At 39.1% G+C, this 22952-nt stretch overlaps 1 protein-coding gene across 4 annotated transcripts in view; it reads left to right on the plus strand.

The window, feature by feature from the left end:
- Positions 1 to 22952, plus strand: part of Ccdc73 (coiled-coil domain containing 73) — a 141818-nt gene that overhangs the window by 11205 nt on the left and 107661 nt on the right. For 3 of the 4 annotated variants that reach the window (XM_063284942.1, XM_006234667.5, XM_063284943.1), the window contains exons 2-3: positions 8879 to 9036; positions 17597 to 17668. In XM_063284942.1, coding sequence (XP_063141012.1) covers positions 8887 to 9036; positions 17597 to 17668 — 222 coding nt within the window. In that variant the 5' untranslated portion in view covers positions 8879 to 8886. Of the gene's footprint in view, positions 1 to 8878; positions 9037 to 17596; positions 17669 to 22952 lie in introns of those variants that run through there. The other variant, XM_063284945.1, reaches the window with a different exon arrangement.

Genomic DNA, 22952 nt, shown 5'->3' on the forward strand with positions numbered 1-22952 from the left:
TATCTAAGTAGTGTGCTTGGTTTCCCAATTTTACACATTATCTATTATATAATGGAAATGATTATTTAACTTTATTTCATGGAAATTAGAGCTTTTATATACTCCATTCAAAGGCTCTTAAGTCAGAACACTACATAGGCACTTGTATAGCTGTGTTTGATACAGCAATATCTAAAATAATCAAGTTAGCTATATATAAATAAGGTATGATTTAAAGACAAAACACCCCTTTCCAATAGCCAAGTTATGGACTCAGCATGTATGTGATACAAGAAACAAACACCAATTTATTTATTTATTTTTTAAGTGTAGAATAGAGTTTATTTAGGGCATGGGAAGGGGAGTAGAGAAGGGAGTAGAGGCAGAGAAGGACATAGAGAGAGAGAGGGAGAAAAAGGAAAGACCAGGAACATGTGGAGAGAGAGGGGGGAAGGGGAAAATACCAATTTATATAGATGTAATTTAAAGTGTAGTTTTGATAAATGAATAACATGATATTGACTCAACATCAAGACTTGGACTAGGTTGATGGAAATAAGTTAGCCTTTTGTTGTAATGAAAATCACAAATGAAAATATAGTAGGATTCTTAAATTATTATTATTTTTTGACAGAATCATATCATATAATTCTGACTGGCCTGGATCTCCTATGTAGACCGGGCTGGCTTCAAACTCACAGAGATCTATCAGCCTCAGTCTACTTTATGCTATGACTTAATTTTTCTTGTGTAATGTTGAAATATAATTCATAGATATGATTTGCTAAAGGAAATATAACTTTCTGATGAAGTATGAATAATACTTAGACATTCAAGAAGTAATAATGCGGGGCTGGAGAGATGGCTCAGTGGTTAAGAGCACTGACTGCTCTTCCAAAGGTCATGAGTTCAAATCCCAGCAACCACATGGTGGCTTACAACCATCTGTAATGAGATCTGATGCCCTTTTCTGGTGTGTCTGAAGATAGCTACAATGTATATAATAAATAAAGATGTTTAAAAAAAAAGTAATAATGCACAGTTGTAATCCTAACACTTGGGACAGAGAGGCACTAAATTTGAGGCCACTTGGAGCTATCTAGTGAGTTCTAGCCTAGGTTATGTAGTGAATTCTCTATGCCATCTTGAACTATATAGTGAGACCCTGTTACAACAAAACAAAAGCAGCCGTTAACAAATTACCGTTACTTAAAAACTCTCTTCCCTTTTGTTGAGACAGGGTTTCTCTTGTCTCTCCACAGTGTGAGTACTCCAGAGAAGCTGGCCTGTAAACTTCTGGCTGGTCTTCCTGTCTTCATTGTAAGAGTACTAAGATTACAGATGCTCACCACTGTGTATGAAATGAATTATTTTTATTATAAATATAAACAGTGAATTAATCCAATAGCTGTATTGCTTGACCCTTGGCTACAACTATTTCTTGCTTTTTAAGTGTATTTGGAAATTGTAATCTAAGCCATGGCAAGTACTTTTACCAAGGAGACATCTCTTTCTCTCAGTGATATTTTCATCATAACATGTAGGAAGAAATAAACTAGAGATTTCAGGGAAGAAATATAGGGACCAAAGGAAACTACTGATGAAATCACTGTGTCATGGGTATGCTGTGCACGTCAACTGTTGTAACTACTAGTTTATTGAGTACGTACTCTGTATCCATAGCTGTTAGGTGAAAGAGGGAACATCAGTGCTTTTCTCTAAGAAACAACCAGTAGTGAGGCAGATTGTTCATACACAGAGCACTTGGTGAGCCTTTAAACTGCAGCACTGAATTGAAGCACGTAGAAGAATTTGGAAAATGGAGAGGTTGATGTGATTTAATGTGGTCCAGAGTAAGATTTCTGGAGGAAAAATGAGCCTTGAGTTTGTCATGGTAGATTTAGTACCTCCATGTCTTTCTCTCTGTGTATGTGTGTGTGTGTGTGTGTGTGTATGTGTGTGTGTGTGTGTGTGTGTGTGTGTGTGTGTGTGTGTGTGTTGGGAGAGGCAGGAATGAGTATAGATCACAGTTAAGAAACTATAATAGAGGGCTGGAGAGATGGCTCAGTGGTTAAGAGCACTGACTGCTCTTCCAGAGGTCCTGAGTTCAACTCCCAGCAATCACATGGTGGCTCACAACCATCTGTAATGGGATCCTATGCCCTCTTCTGGTGTGTCTGAAGACAGCTACAGTGTACTCATATAGAATAAATAAATAAATCTGTTAAAAAAAAAAGAAACTATAATAGAGGAAATCATTTGCATATTGAGTTAAAAATAAGAAAAATGAAACCCTTAAATTTGCGCTAGGACAGTTGAGTCCCAATTGCAGGACAAAGAGGCATTTTAAGTTTGGAGACTGTTGAGTGGCGCTTATTAAATAAAATGAAGAAAATTATGGGATAGAGTGAGGCAGGAAACAAGTTAAAGGGATAACAAGAAACAAGAAAAAGTGTGTGATTTGACTTCCTTTTCAAATCTTTCTAAGTCCTTCTCTGTCAGTGTTGTCAGATATTTTAAAATTCTCAATGAACACACACACACACACAGAATGGGGGGCTAAATATAGTGTGTGAGAATCTAACTACACTACTAATGGGGAGTAGTGATGCAGAATGAAGCAAGGCCAATCTGAAGGAAAAACTAACAGTTTTGTTTGATTTATGAGATGAAGGGGGAAGTGAAAGTGGGAATCCAAGAGAATGTGACTGAGAGTGTGCACAGGAGCAGAGGGCGAGAGCCAGGGAAACAGAAGCAAAGATGTATTCGTTAAGTATTTAAAAAGCATATGTGACCCCACTGACAGAGATGGACTGAGAAAGATTTGAAAAGGAAGACAAACTCCAGATTGTGTTTGACTAAACTTAGGCTGAAAAAAAAATGCACATGAATCCCTTGGCGATTGCTGAAGATGCATTGAATCTCTCAACATGGTGGACAAGTGATAGAACAGTAAAGTATCCTAGAACTGTTAGTTTGTTGTCACATTGCTACCTATTAACATATTTATTAATATCAGCCAATCCCCAATCTGTTGCTCTTTAAATAGTAGGGGATCATTAATTTAATAACCTCAGTGTCTAGGTAAGTGAGGTAAATCCATTTACTGTCCAACTACTATTTAAGCTTTTATAATACTTCCTGTCAGTCCTGCTCGAGGTACTGAAGACACAGTATGGCCAAAATAAATGAGCTCCTCTTCTCATAAAGTAGACGAGGAAGAAACAGGACTTAAAGCTTAGCACATGATTAGCACACTAATCTGGATTCTGTGGTGTGTTGGAGAGAAGATAAAGGACAGTGTGCTAATGGGTTAATAGGTGTGGTGCATGCTGAAGATGTGACATGTAACCTGAGACCAGAGGGGCGCCAAGTTCTCTGTTGACGTTGGAGGTAGAGCTCTTGAGACAAGCAGATAGTCCATAGCCCTAAACACTGCAGCAGACTGGGTATGTTTTCTCTGTACTATGAACCAGTCATGATGGAAGACACTGGAGGAGAGAGCCATGAGGAAACAGCAGCATGGACTCCTAGAACTAAGGGACAAAGACATCATCTAGATTTGGTGGCACCACCAAGTAGACTGTTGACTGGCAGATTGATGATGCACTGTAGAATGCTATACTTACAATTTTGCTTAGGTTATTTTCTCAGAGACTTTGTTGGATATTTGTAAGACTTAGCATAATAAAATAGTTTCTATAAAACAGTCCTTAGGCTCTATACGTGGAATTAATAGTTTCCACTTACATTTTCAAAGGTATTTTGTCTATGCCTCCATTTTAAGATTTAGAACATTGCTGGTTTCTATGTTTGTCTCTCCAGCCAGATTGTGATCTCAAGTCCAGAGAAAGTTTGTTGTATTGTATATAGGCTAGGAAGCTAATTCATGTTTCTTTAGTTCACTAATCTTTTCAATTACATATTTCAAAATATTTATTATACATGTGTACATGTAATATGTATGTATGAGTACAAGTGTGTGTGTGTGTGTGTGTGTGTGTGTGTGTGTGCGCGCACAAGGGTATGTGAGTGCCATGACATGCATGTGGAAGTCAGAGGACAATTTTGTAGACTTTGTTCTCTCCTTCTACCTTTAAATTCTAGGGCTTAAACTCAAGTCATTAGGATTGTATGACAAGTATCTTTACCCACTAAGCTTTCTCATTGGCCCTACACACTTAAAAACGTTAAAAAATTTTATACCACATCCCATTGTGTAGAGTAGGCTGGTTTCTAACTCAGAGATAAACTCTCTTTCACAGTGTCTCTCTATGCACACTACACTTTACAGGATTACATAGGAAATGGGTTCTGAAATCTTGTTGGAGATAGTGGACTAACCACATCAAAACTTCTCTGCCACACTTGTTATAATGTTTAAAAGTATTTTAACTTAGAGACAAGAGAGAATAAGAGGTTATTCAAAAGTATTTGCCAGAGGGGCTGCAGAGATAGCTCAGTGGGTAAGAGCACTGGCTGTTCTTTCAGAGGATCCTGGTTCTATTCCCGGAAGCCACATGGCACTCATAGGCATCTGTAACTCCAGTACCAATGAATACAACTCTGTCTTTGCCCTCCACCAGCATGCGTACATGTAGTGTACAGACATACAGGCAGGAAGGCTACCAGTACACACAGGATAAAAATACAGAAAAAAGCTAAAGCGGAGCAAAATAAAACAAACCCTTGCAAGTGTATATATAAAAAGTATTTGCCAAAAAGTAGGTAGAAAATTGGTATAATTGACTTGGAAGTTTGGAAATAGATTAACGCCAAGTATTCTGATGGATAAGGCATCCCAATGGATAAGGCATGGATAAGGATTGTTCACAATGAGGCAGATTTGTTGAAAATCTTTGTATGTTTTGTTTGCCCCAAGGAGATGGTAGTTGATGATCTTAAAAACATGGAGCCATCGCAGTAGTCAGAGGTATATCATATACGACATGATATGGCATGGGGCTGAAATGAAAACCGTAAAAACCTCACTGAACTCTTACACCTAGCATTCTTGTGGCTGTCTGAGTGTGCACTGCTTTTTACCCTCTCCTTTACTTCAAAATAGTGGAGAATTCTCTGGAGAAGATGAAGGCCTGGGAGAAAACATATCTACATACCAACATGTTTTATTACTATGGAGGGAGAAATCCCCAATGAATTCTGGTTTTGTTACCTGATAAGCCAGTAGTGAAACCTGTTGATTAGTCTTTCTTCAGTGTTTCACTGATAGTTTTAGAGTATGCTTCCATTAAAAAAAGAAAAAAAAGAGCTTTATTGAGTTAGACTTTTCCATGTTATATAGTTTATTCGAGGTGTGCAATTTAATTATTTTTAGTGTATCTGCAGTTGTGCAACTATCACCACAATCAGTTCTAGAACATTTCCTTCAAAGAAACTCCACACCCATTGGTAGGCAGTCCCCAAGCCCCTATGACCCCACTTTACCCTGAGCAACCACTGATGTATGTCTGCATCCCCACCTCCCCCAGTCCATCCACAAAATCTTTTCCTCTTCCCAAGAAGATCCATGTGTCTCTCCCTAGACCTCTCCTCTTTATCTAATTTCTCTGGATCTGTGTGGATTGTAGTGTAATTATCTTTTATTTAACAGACAGTATTCACTTATAAATGAGTACATATCTCATACTTTTCCTGAAACAAATTTGTAACTATGTGAAATTCACCCTTTAAGAAAGTTTTGTAGTAAATTCTGAAAATTGTAAAACTACTACCATTATCATATTCCAGAGCATTCTATTATCTCAAAAAGAAACTGTCTTCCTATTCCTGCCTCCCCTCTGCCATAGATTTGCCAATTCCAGATGCTTAATGTAAACAGAATCAAATAACATGTGTCCTTTTTTTGTTTTGTTTCTTTTACTGAGCAAAATGTTTAGGCTCATCTATCTTATAGCATGTACTAATATTTTATTATTTCTTATGGCCACTGTATAGTCATATTGCATTTTGTTATTTTTTTATCCATTAATTGCTGGACATTAATTTTTTTTTTAATTTTTAAATTTTTATTGTGACTTATTGAGACTAATGCTGCTATGAACACTCAGGTACAATTTTTTGATATATATTATTTTAACTGGGCTTAAGCCTAGGGGTAGAATTCTGGGTCATGCTAACTCGACATTTATCCTTTGAACTGTTTTTCAGAGTAGTCCAATGATTTTATATTTCCATAAGTAATATAAGTGATTCTAAGTTCTCCTAGTCTTGCCAGGACTTGTTAACATCCATATTTGTGTGTGTGTGTGCGTGTGTGTGTGTGTGTGTGTGTGTGTGTGTGTGTGTGTGTCTCGCATTCTCGCATGTGCATTGGGGGAGGTTTCTTTTGGCTGAACCCAGGACCTCACACATGGTAGGCAAGCACTCTGCTACTGAGCTACATCTTTCTCTCTCTTTTTTATTATGCCATCTTAATATATCTGGAATAATATCTCCTTGTGGTTTTGATTTCTATCATCTTAATGAGTAGTGATAGTAAATGTGTTTTGTGTTGGTACACATTTATACTGGTCACACACACAGACAGACATTGATTGACAAGTGTTGATGAGACTAGGAGGGGGCAGGCATTTGGAGGAAAATTTGATCTAATCCCTTGGCTGTTTTGCTCTTTTATTGTTTAATCATAAGCTATTTATATTATATATTCATAATGATATTTTTGTGAAATATATGCTTTGTAAATTTTTCTCACTTTGTAGGTTGATAATGTTATTTAAAGTATACATATTTTAAAATTTGATGAATCCAGTCAGTTCATTTTCTTAGAGGAAAAGTTTATAATTCAGTATTTTATTAATTACTTTTATGATTACTGTGACCAAATATCTGACAAGAAACAGAATAAGGAATGAAGATTTATTTTGGTTTTTGGTTTGGGATTTGTCCATTGTGATGGGGAAGGCATTGCAGCTCGTCTCCATATGTGGTGGCAGGAGCTTGCCTCATGTTCACTTTACTGACACTGACCAGAAAGCAGGGTTGGCTTGTGATCCTCAAGACCATCCCAAGTGACCCTGGTCCTACAGCTAGGCTCTAGCTCCTAAAGGGTCCACAGATTCATCCCAGTAGTATCCCAGCTGGGAACCAAGCTTTGCCACACCAGAGCCTGTAGGTGGCATTTCAGGTTGACCAAAGCAGATGTCTTTTCAGAGATTCCCTCTATTAGGCAGAAGTTCCCTCCTGTTCACAGCTTGGTGAGAATTTTATCACGAGAAGGCATGGGACTTTGTCACACTTCTCTTACATTTATTAAAATGATCCTATTTTTTATTGCTTTTTCCTTTTATCCCATCAGTGTGGTTTACTACATTAAATGATTTCTAAAAGCATATCAAGCTAGTCTTGTGTTCTCAGGATAAGCCTCCTTGGTCCCAATGTGTGATTCCTTTTGTGTATTTGGTAGCATTTTATGTTCTTATTCTAAGAACTGTTGACTTATGGTTTTACTTCCTTATGGAATATTTGTCTTGTTTGTAAGTGAATTCACAGTGTTTCCTTTTCTATTGCTCTCCGAAATGTTTCGTAAAAGATTGGTGTTATTTATTTTTTTATTTTATTTTTTTTGGTATAATTTACCAGTAAACAACCTGGCCCTGAGCTCTTTCTCTTGTGAGAAATTTTCTGATTGCTAATTCAGTCTCTTTACTGAAGGTTTGTGTAGATTTTTTTCTTGAGTCACTTGGGAAATGTATCTGCTTTGAGGAACTGTCCCATTTGTCTGTAATACCTCATTTATTGCGAACATGTTTTTAGTAGTAATGTGATGGATAAAACGATACAGTTTTGCCCATGGACATTTAACTCAGAGCAGAGCAGTGTTCAATAATGTTAAGGTACTATTAATGTTAATGATGAGCCTGCATCTTTTTTTTTTTTTTTTGTTCTTTTTTTCGGAGCTGGGGACCGAACCCAGGGCCTTGCGCTTCCTAGGTAAGCGCTCTACCACTGAGCTAAATCCCCAGCCCCGAGCCTGCATCTTAAACAGCCATTTTCCTGTTTATTTTTCCATTAGAAAGCTAGGATGCTGAGGGCTGATGTTAGCTGAGAGTTGTTGGAATATTCTTTGGTGTGGTGCCTCTCTGACTTGATTGGAAGATATTCAGCAAAGTGGGCTTTTCCAGCAGCTGTCAGAGCTCCCTCATGGCAGCTGCTGTGAACACTCTATGGCTGTGTTCAATAAGCTGTCCTGTATATGACCCTAGAAGGCAGCACATCTGTTCAACCGCAGTGCACTTTTAGCAGCCTTTTTCATCCAGGCCAGTGTGGGGAGTGCTTTCCATGGTGACCCAGCAGAAGACCTAATAGGGACAAACACAATCCTCTGTTTGCATGAAGGGCTATGGAGTGACTGGTGCAGAACTCCCTTACTACACATTCCCTTTCTGGCAGATTCTTTGGTTTCATCCTGGGGCACCATATTATACTGCCTCCTGACAGTGTATATTAATTCCAGTAAAAAGATTTTCTCAAGTAGTCTTGTCTCCTTTTGATCTTTATCATCTGTTGGTATCATGGAGACGGTGACAGTACATAGGTAGCTGTGCCAAAGGCAGAATGGGTAATAGTGATAGTTGTGGCTGCAGGGGTAGCAGGGGCAGAATTAGGAACTCAGCCATCACAAGTTTGGTGTATAGGGGCAGAAAATGTAGTCTTAAGCAGTACTTAGGTACCTGAAAATCCTCAGGCTATGAGAAATAGAATAGAACCATTGCTGTCAAGTATTTTTCTGACTATTGGAATATGAGGGATAGTAACATTGTTGTTTAATGTTGAACTTAGTGAGTTATGGGATAATGTTTTTGTGGTAACTATAGTTTTTCTAGAAAATCACAGATAAATGATCTTTTACCACTTAAAATTTTTTGCATTGCAGGAAATGAAATGAATATTAACATGGAGGACAGTTTCAACACCAAACCATCAGCATCTACCTTTACACTTCAGAGTTCCTCAGAGACAATGGTTTCTATCCAGCTCCTCGATTTCAGAACAAGTTTACTTGAAGCACTAGAAGAGCTGCGTATGAGAAGGGTGAGTCCCTCTTAAGATTTTGAATTGAAAGCCTTGATTTTTTTTTTTTTTTGGTATTTTTTTCCTTTTAAGAAGCCCCCAAACAACCACTTATTTATGAAGAAAAAAATTTAGGTTTGTGGAGTTGGTTCTCTCTTTTGTTTTTCACATGGGTTCTGGGAGTCAAATTTGACTCATCAGGTATGTATGGCTACTATCTCTATTCATTGAGCCATTTCTACATCACAACACTGAGAGAGAGAGAGACAGAGACAGAGAGAGAGAGACAGAGAGAGAGAGACAGAGAGAGAGACAGAGACCGAGAGACACACAGAGAGAGCCTAAAAATTATAAAAAATTATAAAAGTTTTGGCAGGTATGTGGTTAGTTTTTATGTCTACTTGACACAAGAAGCTAGGGTCATTTGGGAGTAAAGCATCTTAATTGAGATCAGTCTGCAGGCAAGTCTATGGGCCAATTTTTTTTTTTTTGATTGAGTGAGAGGGTCCAGCTCACGATGGGGATGGTATAAGGGTCTACAGAAGCTAGAAAAAGCAAGCCAGTAAGCAACAGTGCTTTATGGCCTCTGCCTCAGTTCCTACTTCCAGGCTCCTGCCATCACATCCTGTCTTGATTTTCATGGACTACAAGCTGTACAATTAAATACACTTTTTCTTCAAATTGTTTTTGGATGTGGTGTTTGTGCTGGCTAATTTTTATGTCAACTTAATACAAACTAGAGTTATTTGAGTGAATGGAATATGGAATGGTGTTGTAAAAATATAAAAAATATAAAAAGTAGGGTTGTCTTTTATCCCCCTGAGTCCGGCACTGCAGTGCCCCAAGGTATCTGCTGGATATCTTGCCAGAAGCACACATTCCAATTCCGTGGTGGTCCAGACCAGCCAACCCACACTCCATTACACTTAAATCTACACATAAAAGAACACACAACACAATAACTTTAGATCCAATTGGTAGGATATAATTGTCCACATAAACATACAAAGCCTTGTACCATCCATCCCTTAAAAACATTAATAACCTGTAAATACACAAAGCGAAATCTTAATGTCACCGACCATGGCTTCTCACCCTCCTCCTGTCTCTTTCTCCTTTCTGTTCCAGTCTCCTCCTCTTCCTTCAAACTTCTCTCCCACCCAATGACAGGCCTCCTTCTATCCTGTACCTGCCCCTCACCTGTATTTTACAAATTCTTTGGGGAGAAGGTTCTGCTGAAGTCTCCTGGGTCCTAAGTAGTGACTAGGCTGCTGTCCTTGAGGCAGTGGAATTAGCATCAAAATACAGATAACTCCAGGGCAAACCACAACAGAAAGGAATTGGAATATGATGCCTCTCTCAATGGAGAAATGCCTCCTTAGGACCCAGCTGTGGGGAAGCCTACAGGGCATTTCTCAGTTACTAATTGATGCAGGAAGGCCCAGCCCACTGTGGGTGGTGCTTTTTGAGAAGATCTTTAGTCCTGTATTCCCTTCTCTACCCTGCCTCTCCCATCCTCTACATTATTTACTCCCTCCTGCTCAATTATTCCACTTTCCCCTTTATCTCTCTGTGTTTTTTCTTCTTTTCCTTGTAAGATCACTACAGCCCCTTTCTAATCTGATCTCTGTGGGTATTTCAAATAAAACATGTGTCTGTCTGTCTATCTATCTATCTATCTATCTATCTATCTATCTATCTATCTATCTATCTATCTTGCCACAAGTGGTGCTCCAGCCTTTTAAACATTTTTAAAAAATGTTTTATAGAATATATTATGGTCATATTCTTTCCCTTCCCCCAACACCTCCCAGTTTCTCCTATTCTCTACTGACCCAACTTCATATTCTTTCTCTCTTAAAAACAAACAAAAACCCAAACAAACAGAAAAACAAAACAAAAACTACACACGTAAGTGCATGCACACAGAAGAAAGCATACACATACGTGCACTTGGAGTTGGGGTGGGACTGTTTCACTTTCTACATACTGGGATTTTGTCTGCTTTGAATTTGTTCAGGTCTTGTTGTAGTCTCTGTGAGTTCATATATGTTTCAGCCCCATTGTATCTGGAAAATACTGTTTCCTTGTAGTCATCCATGACCTCTTGCTCTTAAAATTTTTGCAGCATCCCTTCCACATAGATCTCTGAGTCTTGAGGGGAGGAAGAAATACATATATTTAAAGATTCAAGGTTAACATCCATAAATAATTTATGTTTCAGTTTTAAGATACTAGTCCTACCATGCGACCCTGACTGGCCTTGAGATTCACCTGCCTGTGTCTCCCCAGTGCTGGGTTAAAGGTGTGCATCATCATGCTATGCTAAGTTGGTAGTGATATAATTTAAAACAATGGGATGCTTTAAATTAATAAAGATATACAAACTACTAATTTGAATCAACAAAATAGTTCATATAGTATGTGCACTGTAGAATTTTGACTCTATTTCTTATTTATTTTTTTGAGGCAGAATCTCCTGTCTCTAGGTTTGCCTTGAATTCCTGGTCCTCCTGCTTCTGTCTCTGATATGCTAGGTTTTAGAGACACACCACTGCCTATTGGGGATTGAACTCAAGAGTTCATTTATGCTAGGCAAGCTTACTGTCAATTCACTCTAAATCTTAGATTTGATTTTGATAATTAATCACGACAGGCAGATCCATAGGATTACTGAAAAGGAATAGAGATGATCAATAATAGCACAAGGGTCACAAATTCAGGATTTGGGTGGCTGCATATGACTTGAGTGGGGTAGGAATGATATTGAATTGAAAGCTTATATTGTATTGAAAACAACATAGAAATTCCTATTTCAATGTGGGATTTGAAAGTTTTTAAGCAAGATCTATTTCTGATCCAGATCAGCTATATAATGTGGATGACAGACCTTCACCATGAAGCTTTGAGTGTATTAAAATGTTCTTTCACCTGATGTGCTTTTATAAACCATTCCTTGGTTGTACTTGAAGCAGATTCAAGTTTTGTAGGTACAACATGCCATGCCAGGTAACAACTATGTTACCACATACATGCATTATGATAAAATTATAATTAAGAATTACTTTATGGGTTGGGGATTTAGCTCAGTAGTAGAGCGCTTGCCTAGAAAGCGCAAGGCCCTGGGTTCGGTCCCCAGCTCCGAAAAAAAAGAAAAAAAAAAGAATTACTTTACAAGAAAATCTGTTAAGAATCCAAATAGTAATAAGTCCAAGGACAAAATTTAATGGAGTTTTGGGTAGTCTGAGGTAACACTGATCTGCTAAGGACACTGAGTGAGCACTGGACACACAGTCGTGTAATGTAGCAAACAATCTTACATCACCATGGGGCCCAGAAAAATCTGTGCAGTTGCTATTGATCGGATCATTACGATCCATAGAGCACATACCTTTATTTTACAAAGAAAACCGATAAACAGGTATTAGTCACACTGCCAAGAGTAGCACTGTTATATACCTATACTTCCAGGGCATTTTAGCTTCAAGTTTTCTACTAAATTTATTTTTAATCTTTATCATTTAGCATTTGTGTTTTTCTTCTGTTCATGTAACTTTTAAAAGTTTTAATAAAAATTCTTATGAGCTTGTCAATGAAGGAAAATAAATTTAGCAAGAAAATCCTATCTTCCAAGTTCAATAAAGTATCCTAGAATATAGAATCCTAAAAGTGTTTATTTTTTATTAGATGCCTTAGGACTACAAGGATTTAAGTGTTTTTACAAAAACAATAAAGGAGGAGTAATTTGATGGTTTATTTACTCTTTATAACCTTTAGAAAGTGTTGTGGTTTTTTAAAGTGCTTGCTTCAGGCTGTAGTTTTACAAGATGGGCTGTGTGTTGGTCAGACCCTTTCAATTCTTGACCCTGAACAGATTTAGGGACATAGCACATACAGCAGGCACGTGTTCAGGAAGCCGAAACTGTAACTGGGTACTTTTCAAATTTATAATCTGTCTCCTCTACAATTGCTCAATTCAGTTTCTCTATGTTGTTTCATAAAATATTATGCACTTTTGTATATTTTCTTAGTCTAATTAGCCAAAAGTTACTCATGATAATATCTCTGATATTGATAAAAATACCTAAAAGTTCATTTTCTAATAGTATTAAAGCAGCTGTTTTTATATTAGCAAATTGTTAGGAAGTTTTCTGATATGGAAATTATTTAAACATTTGTATTTTTTACTATTAATTTTGCTTTTAATTATGTGCATGTGTGTTTGTCTTTGTGAATATGTGGATGTGAGTGCAGGTGCCAGTGGAAGTGAGAGCTATCAGATTCCCCTGGAGCTGGAGTTACAGGCAGTTGTGAGCCACCTGACCCTGGTGCTGGGAAGTGGAACTCAGAGCCTCTTTACATTATGCCATCCTCCAGCTCTCACATCAGTTCTTTTTTCTTTTTTAATATAGTATAGAATAGAGTTTATTCAGGGCATGGGGAGGGAGGTTAAGAGAGTAATAGAGGAGAGAAAGGTAGAGAGAGAGAGACAGAGACAGAGACAGAGAGACAGAGACAGAGACATATGGACAGAGGGACAGAGACAGACATAGAGAGAGAGAGACAGACAGACAGAGAGAGAGAGAGAGAGAGAGAGAGAGAGAGAGAGAGGAGAAGAGAAGAGGAGGCTGGCAATGAGCACGTGGAGTGGGGTGAGGTGGGTACTGAGAGGACAGAGCAAGGTCAAGGTCAAGAAGGGAAGACCAAGAGGAAGAGAGGAGCAAGAAAGCTCACATCAGTTCTTAATTTTTATGTTTTTTCATACATCAATTATTTCCATCAGGTGGGAGAAAGGGATTAAACTCAGGTCACCAAGTTGTGCTGCAAGGGCCTTTACCCACTGAGCCATCTTACTGGCCCTGGTAAAGAGTTGTGAATGCCTTTCTAACTTTTGTGGACTATAAAGAGTGTGAAGAATTGTTGAAGCAACTATATATGTCTTTTCAGATCCATAATCTCTTAAAGGTAATAGAATGCAGAATTTAAGAGTCTTTGAAGACAGATAATTTGGGGTCAAGTACAAGCTCTAGATTTAAGAATGCCTGTAGTCAGCATGCACTTCTGGGCATCTCCAATAGTGACTGGGTTTGGTGACCGTGTATGGGGTGGATCCCCATCTGTGGCCATCTGTGGATGACCTTTCCTTCAGTCTTTGTTCCACACTTTGACTCCATATTTCCTCCTGTGAGTATTTTGTTCCTCCTATTAAGAAGGACTGAAGCATCCACATTTTGGTCTTTCTTCTTCTTGACTTTCATGTGGTCTGTAAATTGTATCTTGGGTATTCTGAACCGTGGCTAATATCCATTTATTAGCGAGTACATACGGTGTGTGTTCTTTTGTGACTGGGTTACCTCACTCAGGATGATATTTTTTAGTTCTATCCATTTGCCTAAGAATTTCATGAAGTCACCATTTTTTTTTTTTTGGTTCTTTTTTTTTGGAGCTGGGGACCGAACCCAGGGCCTTGCGCTTCCTAGGCAAGCGCTCTACCACTGAGCTAAATCCCCAGCCCCCGAAGTCACCATTTTTTAATGGCTGAGTAGTACTCCATTGTGTAAGTATTTTCTGTATCTGTTCCTAGAGGTTGAAGGACATCTGGGTTCTTTCCAGCTTCTGGCTATTATAAATAAGGCTGCTATGAACGTAGTGGAGCATGTGTCCTTGTTATAGGTTGGGGCATTGTTTGGGTATATGCCCTGGAGTGGTATAGCTGGGTTCTCAGGTAGTACTATGTCCAATTTTCTGAGGAATCGTCAGACTGATTTCCAGAATGGTTGTACCAGTCTGCAATCCCAATAACAATGGAGGAGTGTTCCTCTTTCTCCACATCCTCGCCAGCATTTGCTGTCACCTGAGTTTTTGGTCTTAGCTATCCTGACTAGTGTGAGGTGGAATCTCAGGGTTGTTTTGATTTGCATTTCTTTGATGATTAAAGGTGTTGAACATTTCTTTAGGTGCTTCTTGGCCATTTGATGTTCCTCAGTTGAGAATTCTTTGTTTAGCTCTACATCTCATTTTTGAAATAGGGTTATTTGACTTTCTGGAGTCTAACTTCTTGAGCTCTTTGTATATATTGGATATTAGCCCTCTATCTGTTGTAGGATTGATAAAGATCTTTTCCCAATCTGTTGGTTGCCGTTTTGTCCTAACCACAGTGTCCTTTGTCTTACAGAAGCTTTGCAGTTTTACGAGGTCCCATTTGTCTATTGTTGATCTTAGAGCATAAGCCATTGGTGTTCTGTTTGGGAAAATTTCCCCTGTGCCTATGTGTTCAAGGTTCTTCCCCACTTTTTCTTCTGCTATAGCTGTCTCCTGAGAGGCTCTGCCAGAGCCTGACAAATACAGAGGTGGATGCTCACAGCCAAACATTGAACTGGGAACAGGGTTCCCAATGGAGGAGTTAGAGAAAGGGCTAAAGTAGCTGAAGAAGTTTGCAACCCCATAAAAAGAACACATTATCAACCAACCAGACCCCCCCCCCCAGAGCTCCCAGGGATAAACCAAAGAGTACATATGGAAGGGAACCATGGCTCCAGCTGCATATGTAGCAGAGGATGGCCTTGTTAGATGTCAATGGAAGCAGAGGCCCTTGGTCCTGTGAAGACTAGATGCTCCAGTGTAGAGGAATGCCAGGGCTGGGAGGTGGGAGTGAGTACGTGGGTGGGTGGGGGAGCACCTTCATAGAAGCAGGGGGAAGGGGGATAGAATAGGTGGTTTCCAGAGGGGAAATCAGGAAGGGGGATAACATTTGAAATGTAAATAAAGAAAAATCCAATAAAAGAAAAAATATATAAAAAAGAATGCCTGTAGTCTCAGTTATTTTGTTGGCCTTGAGGTACTTCTCTGACATTTCTTGATGATGAACTGCAACCTGCAAGCCAAGTAAATCCCCTGCTTTCCATGCTGGTTAGTTTTCTGTAAACTTGACACACACTAGAGTTGAGGGGGCAGAGGGCAGAGGAAAGAGGAACTGCCTCTGTCAGATGGCCTGTGGGCATATCTGTGGGAGCAATTTCTGGATTGAAGATTGATTTGGGAGTACCCAGCCCACTGTAGAAGCTGTCACCTCTGGAAAGGTGGCCGTGGCCTACAACAACAAACTGAGGAAGCCAGTAAGCAGTCTTGCTCCATGGTCTCTGCCTCAGTTCCTGCCTCCATGCTCCTGTCTTGAGTTGTTTCCTTGGCTTCCCTTGTTGCTGGAATATAAACTTGAGTTGAAATAAACCCTTTCCTCTCCCAAGTTGCCTTTAGTTATGGTGTTTATCATGGCACTAGAAAGCAAACTAGGACACTGAGAAACTATCCTTTTGCTTCCTTCATTTCTTCAGCTAAAATAGTAAGAATACCTGTCTTATAAAATTATCTCCTGAAAAAAATTATCTCCTGGATCAATCAATATATACATATAACCAAGAACAATATCATGATAAAATCTTACAGTCTACCTTCTAAAAATAGTGTAGCCACACTGACATTGATGAAAGCATTAGCTTCTACATTAAAATATTTTTAAGGATTTATTTATTTTATGTATTTGAGTGTTTTGCCTGGTGCTTTTGAAGTTCAGAAGAGGATGTCTGAGGTCCTGGAATTGGATTTAATTGTGAGCTACCATATAGGTGCTAGAAGCTACCATGTAGGTGCTAGGAACTGGACCCCAGTCCTCTGCTCAGCAACATGTGGCTAACTGCTGAGCCACCTCCCACCCTCTTTTGCATTTTAACACAGCTGTTTTGGGAAGAAATAACTTGCATACAGTATATAATGCACATAAGTGTATTTATTTTTAAATAAGTCTTCCGCTGTTACTCAGTCTGGCTTTGAACTTGAAATCCTCTGTCTTCCTCTTTAGTAGGTGAGTTAACAGGCATGTATGACATCTCTGGCCAGTCAGCTTTAATTATAATCATGTATTACTGCAAGAGAGTCTAATGCCACCTTCATTTTGTCATGTAGCATATAATGTTGACATTTGTTGGCATGCATTTCCTTCCTGCTTTCTATTTTAGAGTTCACTTTTCATTGGTCTGAGTCAGATAATCATCATTGGTGGTAGTTATTAATAAAATACCCTCCCACAAGTGACTGCTTTTTGAGTGCAAGTAACTCCATTATGGCAATGAGATAATAGGGCATGCATGCTCTTTTGGGAAAGGTTATCTTTTTATTAAGACAGTGCATTTTTCTTTAAAGAAATTTCTATTATTGTTGTTGTGTGAGTGCTCATACTATATATGATCAGAGGAAAACGTCATGGAGTAGGTTATTCTCTTCGACTTTTATGTGGGTTCTAGGGATTGAACTAAGACCCTCATGCTCTGAAATATATTACACCTGTCTCTGCTTCCCAAATGTTGGTGTTAAAGGTGTGTGCCAGCATTCCTAACCTCTAGTCAGATTCTAGATTACTTGATTGATATAGGGCCATAGTTTTCTGTTAGATTTATACATTTAATTTGCAAAATGCCAGGTTTTCCCCCTTTGAGTGTGAAGGTTTACCATTTCTGTCTCTAGAAAGAGCTGGAATGAAATGTTTGGACTTTTAATTTTCATAGCATTCTTTTTCTTTTCAACTTAGGAAGCAGAGACTCAATATGAAGAGCAGATTGCTAAAATTATTATGGAGACACAAGAACTGAACTGGCAAAAGGTAAGCATTCTCCTCCCAGATTATCATCTTCAGCATCTGTGAAATACATTCCAGGGTCGGAGAGACCCTCAGTGGTCAGGACCATCTGCTGCTCTTTCAGAGGGCCTGTGTTCTTTCCCAGCACCAGATGGAGCTCACAACCATTCCTAAATCTAGTTCCAGAAGATCTACCCTCTCCTGGCCTCTGTAGTCTCCAGACATGGACCTGGTATAAATATGTACATGCAGGCAAAACACTTATGCCCATAAATGAAATAAAGTAAGTCTTATATTCTAATTCGTACAGCAAAATTAATTTTTAGATTTCTTAAATATATTTGAAGGTAGAGCATCATTTAAAACATGGGCTCAGGACAGTTCACACCAAAGTTGTTGATGATATTTGTGGCTTCAGAATTGTAAAGCTTTCTGATATTACACTGAGGACAGGTCTCCTGAAAACTTCTGTTTGCATCTAACAAACCTGCCAGTGTGGGAAATGAATAAGTGTTTTTGAAAGTACTAAAAGCTCAGAGGTAGAACCATGTTTCCCCAGGGTGGTGTTGTATCATGTAATCAAATACAAATCTCTAATCTCATCTACATTATTGCATTTATGATAGCACTTGATATACCTTTCTATCAAAGTAAAGTTAACATAAAGAATGAAGATTAAGGTGATGGTTTTTCTCCTCAAGGATAATGTCTCAGAGAAAAAATATCAATGACAGAGTTTAAATTTGACTCAAAATTATGGGAAAGTTTAAGGTAAGATTGGTCCATGAAGTTGTACAGAATATCTTCCATATACATTCTAATAATACCAAGTACAAGTTGAACTCTGAGTAGATTTTAAAATGTAACTTGTGCTTAGTTTCTGAGTTTGTTTGTTTGAGACTGTGTCCAGTCTGGTCTTGAACCAGTAATTTTCCCACCTCAGCTTTCTGAAGAGCTGGTACCAGAGGTATTTTCAGCTGCACCTGGCTACATCTCTTTTTCAGATAGGAAGAATCAACAATATTAAATTTAGAATAGGAGGGACTGGAGAGACTGGGAACAGAGGACCTAGGTTCAGTTTCTGAACCTGTCTGGTGGCTCACAACTGTTTCTAACTCCAGTTCCAGAAGATCCAATGCCCTCTTTTGGCCTCTGCAGATATTAGGCACACAAGTGGTGCACAGACATACATGCAGGCAAAAACTCAAACACACGAAAAATTTAAAATTCAGTAATTCACTAAATCAAAATAGTTTAATGTAATTCTTTTTTTTATTTTTTTTTATTTTATTAACTTGAGTATTTCTTATATACATTTTGAGTGTTATTCCCTTTCCCGGTTTCCGGGCCAACATCCCCCTAATTCCTCCCCCTCCCCTTCTCTATGAGTGTTCCCCTCCCCATCCTCCCCCCATTGCCGCCCTCCCCCCACCAGTCTAGTTCACTGGGGGTTCAGTCTTAGCAGGACCCAGGGCTTCCCCTTCCACTGGTGCTCTTGCTAGGCTATTCATTGCTACCTATGAGGTCAGAGTCCAGGGTCAGTCCATGTATAGTCTTTAGGTAGTGGCTTAGTCCCTGGAAGCTCTGGTTGCTTGGCGTTGTTGTACATATGGGGTATCGACCCCTTCAAGCTCTTCCAGTTCTTTCTCTGATTCCTTCAACGGGGGTCCTATTCTCAGTTCAGTGGTTTGCTGCTGGCATTCGCCTCCGTATTTGCTATATTCTGGCTGTGTCTCTCAGGAGCGAACCTGGCTCCTGTCTACATCCGGCTCCTGTCGGCCTGCACTTCTTTGCTTCATCCATCTTGTCTAATTGGATGGCTGTATATGTATGGACCACATGTGGGGCAGGCTCTGAATGGGTGTTCCCTCTGTGTCTGTTTTAAGTTCTTAGGCTGATTCCAAGGTATGCATGGAAATAAACATAGAGGAATAGCATGGAAAGCCTTGGAGCAAAAGGAGGATATGTAGTGGGACTTTGATCCTTGAGCATAGAATAACACTATAATAATTACAGTAGCGCTAGTAAGATAGCTCAGCTGGTAAGGGCACCTACTGCCAAACCTGATGCTAGACTTCAGCCCTCCAGCCCCACAGCCTGCGACTCCACACATACACATACATATGTGCACAGATAAATAGTGATTTAAAAAGTTAAAATAGCTCTTTTGTATATAGGAGTATATTTTTAGCAAACATATCATAGTAGAGTCCAGAAATAGAGCCAAGTACATTTAGTAACTTAATTAATGATAGAAGGTCTACAAGGAATAATAGACTAGTAAATAAATAGTGTTAAAGCTGGGTTTTACTGAAAGAAAAATGAAATCACATTCCTATAGTACTTTACAAACTGGTATAAATGAGGAAACTGCCCTATATTGTCAGCAGCATGAGTAAGAAGTACTGAGAGGTGTTGATAAGAATGTTGTCAAACAACCTGTTAAAACAGCTGTATTAATTAGAACACATCATAGTGAGAACATTTTTATAGCCTCGAGTTTTCCAAAGGGACACATGTGAATGAGAATATGGAGAGGGTTTGGATTTAGGCTCTAATACCTTTAGGGATAGTTTTAAATCGGGGGATTGACAAAATTTTGTTGCAATATTTTAGGTTAGGTCAAGGTAGTGTGAGGATCTTAAGGCTAGTTTTGAGAATGAAGTGTTGTTTTTTTTTTTTTTTTTGAGTTTCTTAGCTTTCTCTTTTATTTTTTTTTAATTTCACATTTTTTTTTTATTAACTTGAGTATTTCTTATATACATTTCGAGTGTTATTCCCTTTCCCGGTTTCCGGGCAAACATCCCCCTCCCCCCTCCCCTTCCTTATGGGTGTTCCCCTCCCAACCCTCCCCCCATTGCCGCCCTCCCCCCATAGACTAGTTCACTGGGGGTTCAGTCTTAGCAGGACCCAGGGCTTCCCCTTCCACTGGTGCTCTTACTAGGATATTCATTGCTACCTATGGGGTCAGAGTCCAGGGTCAGTCCATGTATAGTCTTTAGGTAGTGGCTTAGTCCCTGGAAGCTCTGGTTGCTTGGCATTGTTGTACTTTTGGGGTCTCGAGCCCCTTCAAGCTCTTCCAGTTCTTTCTCTGATTCCTTCAATAGGGGACCTATTCTCAGTTCAGTGGTTTGCTGCTGGCATTCGCCTCTATATTTGCTGTATTCTGGCTGTGTCTCTCAGGAGCGATCTACATCCGGCTCCTGTCGGTCTGCACTTCTTTGCTTCATCCATCTTGTCTAATTGGGTGGCTGTATATGTATGGGCCACATGTGGGGCAGGCTCTGAATGGGTGTTCCTTCAGTCTCTGTTTTAATCTTTGCCTCTCCCTTCCCTGCCAAGGGTATTCTTTTTCCTCATTTAAAGAAGGAGTGAAGCATTCACATTTTGATCATCCGTCTTGAGTTTCCTTTGTTCTAGGGATCTAGGGTAATTCAAGCATTTGGGCTAATAGCCACTTATCAATGAGTGCATACCATGTATGTCTTTCTGTGATTGGGTTAGCTCACTCAGGATGATATTTTCCAGTTCCAACCATTTGCCTACGAATTTCATAAACTCGTTGTTTTTGATAGCTGAGTAATATTCCATTGTGTAGATGTACCACATTTTCTGTATCCATTCCTCTGTTGAAGGGCATCTGGGTTCTTTCCATTTTCTGGCTATTATAAATAAGGCTGCGATGAACATAGTGGAGCACGTGTCTCTTTTATATGTTGAGGCATCTTTTGGGTATATGCCCAAGAGAGGTATAGCTGGATCCTCAGGCAGTTCAATGTCCAATTTTCTGAGGAACCTCCAGACTGATTTCCAGAATGGTTTTACCAGTCTGCAATCCCACCAACAATGGAGGAGTGTTCCTCTTTCTCCACATCCTCGCCAGCATCTGCTGTCACCTGAGTTTTTGATCTTAGCCAATCGCACTGGTGTGAGGTGAAATCTCAGGGTTGTTTTAATTTGCATTTCCCTTATGACTAAAGATGTTGAACATTTCTTTAGGTGTTTCTCAGCCATTCGGCATTCCTCAGCTGTGAATTCTTTGTTTAGCTCTGAACCCCATTTTTTAATAGAGTTATTTGTTTCCCTGCGGTCTAACTTCTTGAGTTCTTTGTATATTTTGGAAATAAGGCCTCTATCTGTTGTAGGATTGGTAAAGATCTTTTCCCAATGTGTTGGTTGCCGTTTTGTCCTAACCACAGTGTCCTTTGCCTTACAGAAGCTTTGCAGTTTTATGAGATCCCATTTGTCGATTCTTGATCTTAGAGCATAAGCCATTGGTGTTTTGTTCAGGAAATTTTTTCCAGTGCCCATGTGTTCCAGATGCTTCCCTAGTTTTTCTTCTATTAGTTTGAGTGTGTCTGGTTTGATGTGGAGGTCCTTGATCCACTTGGACTTAAGCTTTGTACAGGGTGATAAGGATGGATCGATCTGCATTCTTCTACATGTTGCCCTCCAGTTGAACCAGCACCATTTGCTGAAAATGCTATCTTTTTTCCATTGGATGGTTTTGGCTCCTTTGTCAAAAATCAAGTGACCATAGGTGTGTGGGTTCATTTCTGGGTCTTCAATTCTATTCCATTGGTCTATCTGTCTGTCTCTGTACCAATACCATGCAGTTTTTATCACTATTGCTCTGTAATACTGCTTGAGTTCAGGGATAGTGATTCCCCCTGAAGTCCTTTTATTGTTGAGGATAGCTTTAGCTATCCTGGGTTTTTTGTTATTCCAGATGAATTTGCAAATTGTTCTGTCTAACTCTTTGAAGAATTGGATTGGTATTTTGATGGGGATTGCATTGAATCTGTAGATTGCTTTTGGTAAAATGGCCATTTTTACCATATTAATCCTGCCAATCCATGAGCATGGGAGATCTTTCCATCTTCTGAGGTCTTCTTCAATTTCTTTCCTCAGTGTCTTGAAGTTCTTATTGTACAGATCTTTTACTTGCTTGGTTAAAGTCACACCGAGGTACTTTATATTATTTGGGTCTATTATGAAGGGTGTCGTTTCCCTAATTTCTTTCTCGGCTTGTTTCTCTTTTGTATAGAGGAAGGCAACTGATTTATTTGAGTTAATTTTATACCCAGCCACTTTGCTGAAGTTGTTTATCAGCTTTAGTAGTTCTCTGGTGGAACTTTTGGGATCACTTAAATATACTATCATGTCATCTGCAAATAGTGATATTTTGACCTCTTCTTTTCCGATCTGTATCCCTTTGATCTCCTTTTGTTGTCTGATTGCTCTGGCTAGAACTTCAAGAACTATATTGAATAAGTAGGGAGAGAGTGGGCAGCCTTGTCTAGTCCCT

The sequence above is a fragment of the Rattus norvegicus genome, chromosome 3, assembly GCF_036323735.1.
Source record: "Rattus norvegicus strain BN/NHsdMcwi chromosome 3, GRCr8, whole genome shotgun sequence".
NCBI lineage: Eukaryota > Metazoa > Chordata > Mammalia > Rodentia > Muridae > Rattus > Rattus norvegicus.